The following is a 14,961-nucleotide window of genomic DNA, read 5'->3' as shown; positions in this document are numbered from 1 at the left end:
CTGTGCAGCTGGCTATACATACTGAATAACAGCATGTATTGATAATTACATCCAGAATTCACATTGTTGACTGGCTGAATTAGCTCTGCAGATCCTAGCTACACTGGCTATGCAACCAATCTACAGTAGGTAGGGATAATAATCAGAAGGAATAGACCCTTTGCCTTGGCACTTTCCCTCTTTCTCTTGGCCAAATTCCCAGCCGGGCAGCACTGCACCCACACTATAAAACACAAAGATACAGATATAGTTTTAATTGAAGAAAAAACGTATGGCCCATAATGTTACAGAAAAAAAAAAAAATAACCTAAAACCCTGCAAATAAATATGTTATTTTCTACCATAAAACAATATATGCCTACCTGCTGTACCAAAAATATAAACCAGAAATATCTGAACACAGATCTAGAAAACTAAACACACTTTTAATTTCAGTGCAGTCATTTTTTTTTTATTGTAATTGCAACTCTATAAGAGATAACCGCCAGGATAATGGCGGCCTGCAGCATTGGAGACATTCTGAACTGCATTAAGGGGCGTAGAGCACGGCGCACGCAGGTCAGTGACGTCACTGGAGACTAACCAATTATGTAGCTAAGCAGGAGCCGGAACCCGGAAGTGAAAATGTGTCTCCCACATGTGTACATTAAAGACTCCAGACAGATCCTTTAATCTGTACCTTATCAGGATATTCCAGTTATATAAACTAAATGTCTGCATTGCATTATGATTTACTGTTTGTTGCTTGAGCTGTGCGATACCATAAGGTAGTGTATGTGCTCTTATTGAGTTCATTTTCAGCTGTTATTATTGCATGTGATAGTCATGTATATGGGCATGCTGTTAACTGCAAATTCTTAAATAGAAGGTATCTGCTACAAATATAGATTTATTTGTTCCTGATTTACTTTCCTGTGGTGACTTGCAAATGTGAGACATTTGGGTTAAATGTGCAATTATCTTAAATCACCAAGATATATACAGGAATGGGCAGCATTTGGCATTTATTTTTAAAGTCTAAAATCTATAAAGCGCTAGTATATTCAGTATATATGTACATAAATGCTGCAATCTTTCAGTATCTTATGTTCATCATTTATATTTACTAAAATAAAGTTATATGGAACATATATTTGTCTCATTCTGTATTTAATAATATTTCCCATGTATTGAAAAAATAAGCTATTTGAATTATGCAACAAGACTCTTATTGACAGGAAGGCAGGTATGCATAGGAAGAAAAAGCTGCCCCTTCTGTCATTTCAAACATCTACCATAGTTCTTAAAGGATTTTCATTTACATTTAATGTTATTGTGGAAGACCCAGCATGGACAGTGTAATAGTTATTAGGGGGCTTTCTAAATCTGGAGCTGTGTGATGACCTCACTTTCACAAGGGTAGAAAGTTTCAGGTATCTATTATTTTGCATACTTTGGCTACCCCACTGCTTAGAAAAATATGCTAGGAAATAAATGTAATAGTTCTGTGTAAAGAACGTTAATGGTTCTGTGGCAGTAATACACTTTTCCCACTGGTTACTCTGTTCTGCATTTTATTTAAGGCTCATCAGAGGTGCAAAAATAAATACCATCTATGTCTAAATTGAAGAGGGATTATGAAACCTAATCGGGGCCGGACAGGGCGACGGAGAAAGAAGAAAGAAATATCTGCAGGTACTGCGTGTTTGCAGTGTTTTTTTTTTATTTAATCTGCAGATTCCCTTTTTACACTCATGGTTCAGGATCTCTGGTTTGTAATGGGTAGTTTTATAGTTCTCTGTCATTTGTAAAATAACCAAAGAAACAAAAAGACAATGCTGAATAATGCGATGCAACAATCCAATATATTCACATAAAACTCAGAAATGTTCTGTGCACAGTTTTGCATTTTTTATTTTTTTTATTTTTATTTTTTAGTTAAAGCAGGTGTCTTTAACATATTTCCCAACTGTCCTGATTTTAGGGCTCTGTCCCGCCTGGGGACATGTTTGTACCGCGGGTGGGAATGTTGGGGGAAGGGAAGTATCTAATGGGCAGTGCACTAGCCAGCCACGTCCCTGTAATCACATGACCACGCCCCCTGTCCCACTGCTGGGGGCAGACATGTTTGAAGGTATGCTATAAGCCTGCGTGCAGGTATTTAAATGAGTTCCGTGGGGTGAAGATTTTGCATGTTGATGATATTCCCTATTTAGCCCGGTGTCTGCAGAACATCTTGCGCCCACAGAGCGATCTGACCATTACATGTTCCTGAAGATGCCGGTAATCGGACGTCGAACTGTACTTAAAAACTACGAGTGCTGCGCATGGAATAAAGCAGCAGTGATGTCCCTTCTCCTTATGATTTATTTAAGACATAAATAAGAATGAATGAACAGTTATTTAGCAGAAAAACAGAAAAGTAATTAGATGTTTGGTGGTCCTACAGTGGTAGTAGTAGACAGGACTTTAAAATTAAATTTTTACTGTTTCCACCACTTATTGGTCCCATCTGGAATCCCAAAAAATGCTCGCGTAAAACATTTGCACTAACACATTTATGGTCCAATAGCTTCATTTGTGTTATAATGATCCGGTTAGTAACAAACCTCTGCTCTTGTAGAGGGATATTTTGTAAAAGATAAGGAATGGAAATGTTGCCTTAACTTATATGTAGGATTTTCCACCTTTCTACACCGTGTTGTATAATGTTATATCGCCATTATTCCCACCACTTCTGTCCCTTCTGCTTGCAGTGAAAATGTGGGCGTGGTTTTATGAACACCGCAGTAAAACGTAACTGTTATAGAATACACATAATGTAGTCATTTTGTTTTGTTTTTTTGTAATGTATTTTTTTGCAACATCACAAAAGTAGGACATTATTCCGGCTGAACAAAACAGTGTAACGGAGTAAAGACTTTTTAATAGGATGGGGTGTACAAATGTGTAGTTGTTCTATCAAAGACCTTTTCAACAACATTATAACAATATTTCCAGATTCCTCCACTTTGGTAGAAAAGTCCTCTCAAGGGGCCACACATAGCCCCATCCTGCTGCTGTATCAGAACCTCTGGTGGCTGCATCATCATTCAGTCTGGACACACACATAGGTGGCCTTAGGGAACAACATCCGGCTATTCGGCACTTAAGCCAAGCTGTTGGATTATTTCCATTTCCATTGTGACTTGTTAGTGGGGTTGGCAGATGACAGCATACAGGCTAATATCGGTCATCTTCCACCATATTGATCCAGTCGCTTTCGATAGGATCATTATATTGCATTTGGGTCGTTTTGGGCTACACACGCTGCGATACCGCAGTGTGTGTGGCCAGCTTTAGTCTTGTTTCAATGGGTGACAAAACATGGGTGTTTGCTCCATACAGGGCAATATGAGGAGGATTGCCCAATATTGTTACCAGTCTTGCAGGTATATAATTCGGGCCCGAGGCTTTCTTTTCACTGTGCTGATAAAGGGTTGTTAGCAGTTGGTGATAACATGGCCTCCGCTGTTGGGCACAGGTTCGTCTCCTGACTAAAGACCACATATTTCTAGGTGCTTTATTTACAGATGAAGCAGAATTGATTGCAGTGATTGGCTGATCAATGTTGTTAGCAATTCAGATTTCCCGATCTGTTCTCATCTAAACTAATGAGAGATCTGGTTACAATGTAGTATGGATTCTTCACTTAGTCCCTGACCATGATGCACCCATCACTGCAATAAATTCTGCTTCATCTGTATCACCAATGTATGAATCTGTTAGAATCTGTTAGAATGTGCAGGTATCTGAGGGTTACTGCTGTTGGAATCTCATTCTCTCTTGTTGTCTCTAGTGAATAAGAGTCTTGAAGGGCAGTATATTCAGTTGAGGAAATGGCTGAAGGAGAGAGGCTTCCAGGACAACCAGCTGAGACCAGCACATTTTTCAGGTAAAGTTTTCACTTGTTTATAAATCTATAAAAGGGGTAGAATTATCAAACCTTCAAAAAATGAAAAGTGAAGGTGTTGCCCATAGCAACCAATCATATTCTAGCTATCATTTTCTTGAAAGTACTAGATAAATGATAGAATCTGGTTGCTATGGGCAACACCTCCACTGTTCTTTTATGTAAGGTTTGATAAATATACCCTTAAGACTCATTTTTAAAGAGCAAGTAAAACAACTGCTCGATAATGTATATGAAAGGTTCTTTATGACTGAAGTCACTAATATACCTAAAGTATGTACAATTAAGTAAATATGTCTACCTTGTTCCTTGCCTATCTCTGCAGCAGTTGTCACGTTAAAAGAGAGGTATTTCTCTAACTGAGCCAGCAAAGAGTGAGTGACAGCTTTGTAAACTTGCTCTGCAGAAATGCTCTGTGTGGATTGGTTGATTCATACACATGGGCAGTGATGTCACAGTAGCTCCAAAGGCTGAAGTCTCAACTTTTTGACCTGGATCAGATCCCAGAACACTGTCCTTAACATTGAGGTGTAGCTTTAACTGTCTGTAATGGAACAGAGAGGATAATATTTTACTTTTTACCAGAGCTGCAGTGGAATGCCAGGTTAACAATAAACAATATTTAAAATTTGGGATTTAGGGGTAATTTTAAATCTAGAGCAAGTGATTTGGAAATTGGGAGTGTAGATTATGATCATTATGAGTTGATTCCACTTCAGTGGAAGGTAGCGAGAACGATGATAGAAATGGACTCATGGAACATTTTCCATAGCTGGAAATAATTGAGTTTCTGCTCAGAATGTGATATCCTGCAAACTCCAGTCTTTAATAGTTGAAAAGAATTGTCTTTCACCTTCCTAGATGTGCAAATGTCCCTTTTCCTCCCCTCGTGTGGTTACATTAAGGTGGATAAGCAGATAATTTTTAATGAAGAAAGAGGGAAAGAGCTGGTTGTATATATTCCATCTGTCCATCAGACGTCCACTAGATGTTTTTAGCCTAGTGATAATTTTTAGTTCATGGGCATTTTGTGACCAGATCATGTGTCGTCCTAAATTGTTTTGGGTAAGGTCAAATGTGGATTGAAGCATACGTCCTTCTCCTCAGCTTAGAACCTTAATAGTAGATCCGCAGGCGTCCGAAGTCCAGACCCCCGGCCATTTCTGAGATACTTCCCTTTTTTGGCATTTACTTAATGGTCAGCTCTCTGGTCAGAGGAATCAGGACAAGTTTGAAATTCAAGTTCTCCGACACCTCTTGTCTTCAGAGCTCTGATTTGACAGTTGCAGCAGCCAATCGGCATTCTTAAAACAAGATAGTTCTACAGTGAATTTCAAACTTCTCCTCCGGCAGCAGAATTAAGCGTTGAGCAGGGGGTGGGTGGCTTACAAATAAAGGGGGCTCCTACTATGCGGTTCTGCTAGATGGGGGGGTCCTTCTTTAGCACTGACTTTACATTGAATATATTACTTTGCAGCGTATTACTCCTGTTGCATGTGTTTTAGTTGTCCCATCCTCTCTGCACACTTTAATCTTGATTGTCTTTTAGATACGGGAAGGGGACTGATGACCACACGACTGTTGCAGGTTTGTAGCTGGTATATTTATGGTACTAAGCAGCGTAATGTAGATTTCTATTTGACATAAGTTAAACATCTGCATAGAATATTGTCCCCTTCCTCTATTTAGGGACAGTTAAACGCTAAAAAAAGCAGTCATTGGTTTCGATGACTCAATACCGAATACCGGTTTCCTCTGCGATTGGTTGCAGCGGGGGCACACCAGCGTCCTTTCAGTACTGCATGCTGCAATCACAAGGGGGTGATTGGAAGAGTCTTTGATATCCAGTGTTACTGGCCCCAGGGGATCAGTATGATCACACACAGGAAAGGTGTGGCCAAAATCTTGGATGTCAGGCTGAGCGCCATGATCGTGATATTCGGTGGACCCTCGTTAGCAGATGACCATTGTCTATTGCTTTTGCGATCATCTCCCAACTATATTATCACCCCTTCCCGAAATTATAAGCCCAAAATTTGATTGTACAGAGAATAATCAATTTGGGCCAATACACAGGGTGATATTGACCAAAGGAACCATCTTATCTTGTTCATATTAACTTCGATTCATAGGTGTTTTGTAACTGCTTCGTTCATACATAACTAATAAGTAAACAATCGCCTGATTTATTCTGTTACTGACTCATTAAAGTTTATGTAATGATGTTTTGTAATACATATAATGCAAACACGAATTACATTATTTCTTGAATTCTATGCATTGTCCTACGTTCACCCTGTGTTGCCCTGAATGTAGCCAATTATTGCCCTTGCAGTTTGCTTAGAGATCAATGATTATTTTTGCAAGCTCTATCTGACACGTTTTCCTCTCGGGTCAATATTCAGGAACAGAGCTTAGTCTCAGGGGAAAGCAGCCCGTGCATGAGGCCTAAGTAATCTTACCCTAAATCTATTTCTCTTTCTAGCCTGGAGAGCTGATCATCTCCTTACCGGAATCTTGTCTGCTCACCACCGGCATTGTTCTCTTAAGTTATCTTGGTAAATATATTAAAGGGTGAGTATTGTCTTACTTAATTCCTGGTTCTTCCAGATATCGCATCATCATCATCATCAGCTATTTATATAGCGCCACTAATTACGCAGCACTATACAGAGAACTCACATCAGTCCCTGCCCCATTGGAGCTTACAGTCTAAATTCCCTAATACACACACACACACACAGACTAGGGTCAATTTGATAGCAGCCAATTAACCTACCAGTATGTTTTTGGAGTGTGGGAGGAAACCCACGCAAACACGGGGAGAACATACAAACTCTTCACAGATAAGGCCATGGTCGGGAATTTAACTCATGACCCCAGTGCTGTAAGGCAGAAGTGCTAACCGCTCAGCCACTGTGCTAACACAATTTACACTAATCTGTTATATCCTAAAACTTGCCAGTTGCATTATTCAGACGGGATCTGCGCTGCACAATGAAAAGCTGCACAGACAGAGAGGCAGCCCCACCCCGCTGTGTATACAGGCTAAACAGACGTGTTGGCCACTGAGATGAAAAGGTCTAATTAACATGAGGGACTTGCTTTAGAAAAGTTATACAAATCCAATCATGACATCCTATTTCAGCAGTTACAAATCAATACCTCAGAAATGAATGCATTTCCTGTACAGAAATATAACACAATATAATAAAATAAGTACATTTCTTATACACAGTATCAAGAATCAGTAGATTTGCAATGATATAAATTGGCACACTGTGCTAATAATTTAAATATATTATTGCAATAAGTTATTTATAAGTGATCCAGCCTTAGGTGTTGTATAAAATTAGGTTAAAAAATAGATTGACGATTATTTCTTTAAAGAAATAAAAAAGGAATACTGTTTATTGTTTAGTTTATCTGTGAAGAGCTTTTAGTTGTAAACTGAACTTAACCGTGGGTAGCAATAGCAACAATGACGCAGGCCAGGCTGTAAACATTTGGATAACATTAAACAGAAAACATTAAATGCAAATTATGTTAATGATTATTTTCATGTGAGTTTGGGTGATGTGTGTTAATCAGAATTATGAATGATACAGAATCCTTTGCTTCCATAACTAGGTGGCGTCCCCCGATCTCCCCTCTGCTGGCGCTGTGCACCTTCCTAATCACCGAGAGGTACGCTGGAGATCAGTCGCCGTGGAAGCCGTATCTAGATGTATTACCCACTGCCTACGACTGTCCTGTGTACTGGGAGCCAGAACTAGTGAACTATCTGCCTGAACCTATTAAAGAGAGAGCCAAAGAGCAGCAGAGAGCTGTGCGTGAACTCTACTCTTCAGCTTTACCGTTTTTCAGTTCACTACAGTCCCTATTTTCAGAGAGCACAGAGAACGTTTTGCATTATGATGCCGTGCGCTGGGCCTGGTGCACGGTGAATACCAGGACAGTGTATATGAAACATGCACAGAGGGACTGTTTCTCTGCTGAGCAGGATGTGTACGCTCTGGCCCCATACTTAGATCTGCTGAATCACAGTCCAGGAGTACAGGTAATATCATTTTCTCTTTCCATGGCTTAGATTCCGGGAATAGGTTCCTAAATTCCCGGCTGGTACCTCACATAGAACGTGCCATTGGCAAACGTTTTATTTCTTTACAAATGCAAAGCAGAATATTTCTGCATGTTAAGCCATTAGTTGACCAACCTGGTGAGTAAGGTACAGATGTAGGAAGCGTCAGATTATCTTCTAACGCCAGGCAATTCTGCCGCCATCGCTAAGTCTCCGCAGTTGAAATCTCCATGTGTAACGTTTATGTTAAACGTCAAACCGTTGATAAGTTGTACTTGTAATACTATGGCTAACCACATGGTTTCCTGTTTAATCACTATAAATATATGGGGTGAGAACTGCAGTTTACACCAACTGACAGATGTAGGTGTTAACCAAAACAATGAAAACAATTCGTATTAAATAAATGAGTCAGCAGAATTTGTGGTTCCAGTGGAGGTAACTGTCAGCCGCTTGCAGGAGAAGAAAAAAAGGCCATCTGCTGGCAGGAAGATGTATTGCAGGGACTGTCAATATGCTTTGGGAAACACATTTGTACATGCAATGTCATGTGTGTCCTTCAAGAGTCCGTGGCAGGGATTTACTAAGCTGCAGTTTGCATTATTTTATGCGGTTTGTTGTTGACAAACTTTGAGACCTTAGAATAATGCACCGTATGCAATGTATTAAGCTATATTTTTAGGCAAGGGAGACTAGTTTTAGTCCTGGTTCTGATAGTCAACAACAATGTGCCTATAGAAAGGATCTATATATCATCTATATGTATATATTTAAGAGTATTGGGACCCATGAAGTGGTACATTTTCCAGCCCAATGATTCAAGTGTAACGTGTAAAATAAAGTTTAATTGAATGAAACACTCCCCTAAACCCTAGACCACCATTTAGATGAAAAAATCCTTTATTCTTGTTCTTTGTTCACTGTAATCCAAAAAGACAAAAAAATATACCAAAAAATCCACATAAATGGTTTGTAACCAAGGGGAATCTGTGTTACTCTAGATCAGAATTAGTCATTGGAAGCCACTTGTCAGGGGAGGGCTGGCAAATTTTAGCCCGGGGGCAAGATGCTGCCCTACCCCCCAGCCCCTGGCGCTTGTAGTGTGCAGGTCTGCCGCTCTTTAGTGTGTGTGTGTGCATAGTCTTTTAATCTACTATATAGTCAGCATTTTTGTAGAGTACTGTACAGTGGATGTATAGCCATGCACTTAATAGTAGACATACATAGTGTACCGTATAGTGTGCGGGCATACCCATATAATGTACTATATAGCCATGTACTTTATACTGGGCGTGCATAGCTGATATATTGTCTCGTCTCTCCGTGCAAGGTGGAGGCTGCATTCAGCCAGGAGCGGCGGTGTTATGAGATAAGGACTAAGGTCCAGTACAAGAAATACGACCAAGTGTTTATATGTTATGGACATCACGATAACCAGCGCCTCCTGCTGGAGTATGGATTTATTGCAGCCGGTAACCCGCATCAGAGTGTTTATGTGACCAGAGGTTGGTATAGCCTAGCCCTGTATAGTAATGATACAAACCACCTGCTCTGTATAGAGATCATGTCTCAAACGTTTTCTGATCATGTACCATGTAATGTTTCCAGAGCATCTCATAAAGTCTATAACTAGTTTACAAATACTCCATAAGTTTTGTATATTTAAAGAAAATAGTATTTGTGTACATTTATACTAAATACTTCATAATTGGTGTCAATTTGTACTAAACACTCTGTCATTTTTAGTTTATATTAAACACTGCCTAATGTGTACACATTTATGCTACATAGTCTCTAAATTTAAAAATATACAACTTATTTAAAGCGCCTTTTAGAGTGAGTGCTGCCCGTTCCTGGGACGCCAAATAAAACCACTCCAGATCCAATATAATATAATCTACAATACTACCCAGAAAAGACTGGGGACTGTCGCGCTCACAACCCAAAACGCACCACAAAACTGTTATTTACATTTACGTTTTGTAGATGTGTTAATTGCATAATTACATGTTTTAGCCACAAATGTGATCAGTTTTAGTCCTTCAGCTCAGAGGTCGTCCTGTATGTTTATTCGATATCCACTTGTACAGAAGGTGAATTCTTCCTTCTCTTCCCGTCCTTACGTGGTTTATGTACAGAAGATACGTTATTAGAGAGCACTGTAAGACACTGTCACTTCTATTCAGGATGATTCAGCTGCTGCTTCCTTACAAGACAGACAACTTCCTTATATGTCTTGTGAGGAAGTGGATATATTTCTCTGGAATCACCTCAGAGACCAGGAAGAAAGGACAAGAGCGCTGTTAGTGTATTTAGCTAAACAAAACTTCTTCAAACGTTGCACTCACTTAGGTAACATGCAATTAAAACACTGTATTAAAGTATCCCCTTGAAGTGCGTCAATCACACTGTCTGCCTGTCTAATAACAGACAGATGGGGGTACAGGGGTGTCTGCAGTCACGGCTGAATTCTTACATTCATAAAGGCTGAGGTAACTGTGTAATTCAGATGGCATTCAAATCTCCCAACGCGTTTCACCCCAACATAGGTCTTTTTCAGGATGATGGGTATATGAGTAAAATTGAGTTTAAATACCTCCCTAGCGATAATCAAGCCGGAACCCTATGTCCCATGTGTAGAGGTCACATTGACTGAAAAATCTGCGATATTCAAAAACATGTAGCATCTTACAGACATGTCTGCTCTTCCCCAACACTTTCTTAAAACTTTCTTTCATAAAATAAAATATAAATACTTTTCTTACCTAAATGCAAATACATCTCAGAACCGTTCGTTACCGGTTCCTTAAATTCTCCTTAAGTTAAGTTCTCTCCTTTTGGCCAAACAGTGACTTTTAAGTGATATGTATAATTTTTTTTTTTTAAGGATATGTATGTTGTTTTATTATTCCAAAAACACTCTTACAGAGTATCGGGAAGACAGCAAATGACCGTTACATCTTCTAATGACGTCAGGTTGCCCTAGAAACCAATCAATGTTCTGTTACTCTGCAGACGGATGATAAAAAACGCAATTACAAATCCATATACTACGATGGTCTGTTATTAGTACACTGAATACAAGACAGGCAGATGGTAGGAGCGACTGCTGCGCTTCAGGGGATATTCTGATACTATGTTTTAGTTGCTGGTTGTATTGTTGTTTTTAAATATTTGAAATATTAAATTCAATGGGGCAAATTCAATTAGTTGCAAGTTTCCACCAAACATCGCTTCAATGTCTGTCCGCGCACCTTGACGGCCAATACGGTACAGAAATCTCAGCTGATTTTTCCCTCACATCTCTGGGACGTGGGGGGGGGGGGGAAATGAGCGGAGACTTTAGTAAAAACTGATGCAATATGACTGTTCCAGAGACCCAGCGCTTCGCCTCCAGCCAAAGCAGATTGGCCCCAGTGAATCTATTTCTTACGTTTTTCTCTGCGGAAATAAAACGTTACCTGATTAGGTTATTAGATATGTGTCTCTTTCATAAGAACGTATGTAGAACAAAGCATTGATTAGACATTTGATTTCCCTTACAACTTGTCTATTGTTTTTAAAGTAAATCTTTTTTCATTATAAAAAATAATTTTATTTTTTCTAGATGTCATCCTTCAGAATGTGTCCAGTGCGGACAAGCAGTTACAGAAGAAATGGTCGCTGCTAAAGGAGAATGGGTTCTTAGAGTAAGTTTTAGCAGTAAGCGCTATATATATTCATTTTATTATTTTCTCATCACCTTCTGAGTAATTGTCAGATTGATGAGGCTAGACGATCTTGTAGGGAGTCACAGTATTAATGATTGAAAGGGTTAGATCACCCTGTAGCCAATTGTGAAGATACCGGGTTTATCTGGCCCAGTGCTACCCAGTACCTTCTAGGATTCGTATGGTCACTCAGGCAAAATGCAGTTATAAAAATACAACAGTATATTTATTGTTATACAAACAACACTAGAATATTATATACACACAGTAAATAAATGCCAGTCAGATTTACCACATCATCTGTCCCTTACCCCAATAACTTAAGGAGATATAGTCACCTGCTGTCCAGACTTCATGACCCATGGATCCCTCTCAGCTGCATATATAGACTTGAGTTAGAAAACGACAATTCAAAACTCCATCTTGCACCTTCCTGAATGAAATCCAAGCATGACCACCCCTCCCCCCTGGAGTTGTTCCTTATATATCACAGGTCTAATTTCCACAGTCTTTCCCCTCCCTGGACAAACCCCTGCATCTATTCTACTTCCCCATTGGCCAGTGCAGGACTAGGGGGTTTGGACAGGGCAGTGGAGATGAGATGTCCTTTCACAGAAGCCCCCTGCTGGGATGCAGACAGAACGTCTGGACTAGTCCTAAGGAGAACAATTGATGCTTAATTGGCTTCCCCTACTTCCAAGGATAAGGTAGCAGTGAGCCCCTCCTAAAATTAACCCCTTACACTACTTTGTGATGTCACAGGGTCCCCAGCTGTTCCATGCTTCCTGTAGAGGAAGGAGGGGGGAGAATGAATGCAGCTCAAGCCCTCTCACCTGTATCCTAGACACCACCTGATCTTTACCCATAACCCTCCTGGCTTCAGTTTAAGGACAATGAATAACATTACTTCAAGTCATCAATATATAATACAAAATATACATATTTAAATTGAATTACAATGTCCCCTTAACCACATGTAATTGGACAATGCAGTTGTAGTCTGATGGGCTGGGGAAACAAAAGAAGGGCTATACAAAGTATTTGCTATAATTCACATATCATACTCGTTTTGTCACATTCCTCCCCTACTTTTTTAGCCCTTGTTTCCCAGTGGCTCCCTAGCCCCAAGTAATCATTTCTTCCAAGTCCAAAGTTTCTGGCCTGCTGTGGTTTCTCCTGGGTCTGATGGCAAGGTAGACAGCAGTACACAGTTCCTCAATCTCCCACCAGGGTCCCATGGCTGCAGGCATATCTTCCCACTCAGCTGGAGTGGGGGTTTATGCTGCCCTGTGTCATAAGATGAGACAACAATAAAACTGGGCCACTCCTGTGCACACATCCATGGTAGGAGAGTTGTAGTCCAACATCCCTTGTGTGCCTTATCCACCCTTAATTGCCCAACTGCAAATAGTCCCTTGGCCTGTCCTCTGTTTCTGGAGACCATGCTCCCCTCCCCCACATATTCAAGTGAAAACTGCCAAGTGGCAGGCAAACTTTCTGGCTCCTTGTCCGTTTGTTTCTGGCAAAGATCCAATCCCCCCTCCCCCAAACACTCAAGGGACAACTGCCCAGTGGCAGGCAAGCGTGGGGGCTCCATTAATTCTTTGCCTATGGGGAATCCTCTGTCCCCCTCCCAAACCACATGTGGGTGCCCCTGTAAGTATGTTTGTGTGCATCTCCCCTCCCCTGCTACCACATCCAACTGTTGCACTACTTCCCTCGCCTCTGGCGCATCGGGGTAGTGTGAATCCTCATTGGACACAGACTTGTCCTCCTGGCAGCAAAGCAAAGTGGATGGTCCAGTGCAGGCCTCTGGTATTGGGTCCTGGATTCCCAGATTTGGAGCCGGAGTGCGATGCATCAAAGCTGGTGGGGCTGGTGAATCTTGCTGTACTGGTGCCCTCTCAGACACCCACTCAGTCAACATCTCCTCATCTGCCAATTCTGCATAGGGGAAGGCATAAGTGTAATTTTCCCAGGGCCCCATGGTAGTGGCCTCTGACATGACAATTCCTTTATCCTCTCCCATTAATTCTGTCCTACAGTCTGTAAACATGATTTCTGCTGAGATCATATGTTGCGCAAGTTTATGATTCTCTTCTGTCACAATTGGGTAAAGCTGTACATCACTTGCCCCGGAGAGCACACATGCGGTATCCTGCGTTACTTCATTAAACAAATTCTTTTCAGGCACAACAGGGATGGATAACTGGTCTTTTCTGTAATTCTGTTCTAACTCAGACACAGTCTCAGGTTCCAATAACACTGGCAAATTATCAGAAGATGCTACTACATGGTACTTACTTGGTAGCTCTTTTCCATCCAAGTCACCAAATGGGAGAATTTCTCCTAATCCTTTCTGAGTAGTCGGAGGTACAACATCCTCACCAAGCAGTTCTTCTCCAGTCTCCCCCAAGATAGTAGCTTGGGCAACTGTATTTAATCCACTGGGATGGACCTCCCCCTGATTAACAGACTGAGCAGCCATCTTTTTAGAGTGTGATAAAAGATATTCCAATTGGCATTTTTCAGTATTCACTCGATAACACTGATCCTGCCACATTTCAGTGTCCGTAAATCCTTGCCGCCATACCTCATCCTCTGCTTCTTCAAAACTCTGTTGCAGACATTGCATTTGTTCCCAGAGAGGTATGTGGGGACCTAAAGTGAGCATCCATTTTCTATAAACACTAAAGGCATTGACGGGATTCTCCTGATCTTTTAACAAACGTTTCAGGATATCCATGTGTGTGCTGTACAGGTAAGGTACACCCCGGATCTGGCATTCCACTATCAGCTCCTCCATACTCATTGTCTCTAGTGGATCTGTAGAATCTGCTAATGGGACAGATTCTATTAATACATTTGCAGGGGATTCATCAGGCATGTCCCTGTGCTGTAATAGTCCATTTACGTCTTGTTTGTACTGCTGATTATTGTTGTATCTGGATTCTCCCTTGGCCAGATTCTGCATAGTACAAATAACTTCATGTGTAAAATCATCCCATGCTGGTTCATCCTGAAAATTACAGGCACTTGCCTCCTCTTTCAACATTAGGAACACATCCAACAGGTTCTCCAATTTCTCCTGTAGACTGGCTCCTTCCCACATAATAATCTTTGGGCACTCCTCATCCCAATAATCCAAAATGTGCTGCATTGTGGTGGGGTGGTGCAACACATCCATATCCCCATCCTGCAGACACTCCCACAGTCCTTCATCCCAGTACACCTTTCTA

General features: G+C 40.8%; 1 protein-coding gene across 1 annotated transcript; it reads left to right on the top strand.

Annotated features, from left to right (window-relative positions):
* Positions 1-613: 613 nt before the first annotated feature.
* Positions 614-11,705, top strand: SETD4 (SET domain containing 4). The gene is made up of 8 exons (XM_075198229.1): positions 614-767; positions 1,563-1,674; positions 3,818-3,913; positions 5,481-5,518; positions 6,417-6,505; positions 7,562-7,991; positions 9,343-9,517; positions 11,620-11,705. The coding sequence occupies exons 2-8, from the start codon at positions 1,617-1,619 to the stop codon at positions 11,703-11,705; spliced, it is 972 nt and encodes a 323-aa protein (XP_075054330.1). The 5' UTR covers positions 614-767; positions 1,563-1,616.
* Positions 11,706-14,961: the final 3,256 nt, after the last annotated feature.

This window comes from Mixophyes fleayi, chromosome 2, assembly GCF_038048845.1.
Source record: "Mixophyes fleayi isolate aMixFle1 chromosome 2, aMixFle1.hap1, whole genome shotgun sequence".
Lineage (NCBI taxonomy): Eukaryota > Metazoa > Chordata > Amphibia > Anura > Limnodynastidae > Mixophyes > Mixophyes fleayi.
This window is presented reverse-complemented; position numbering and strand designations above follow the sequence as displayed.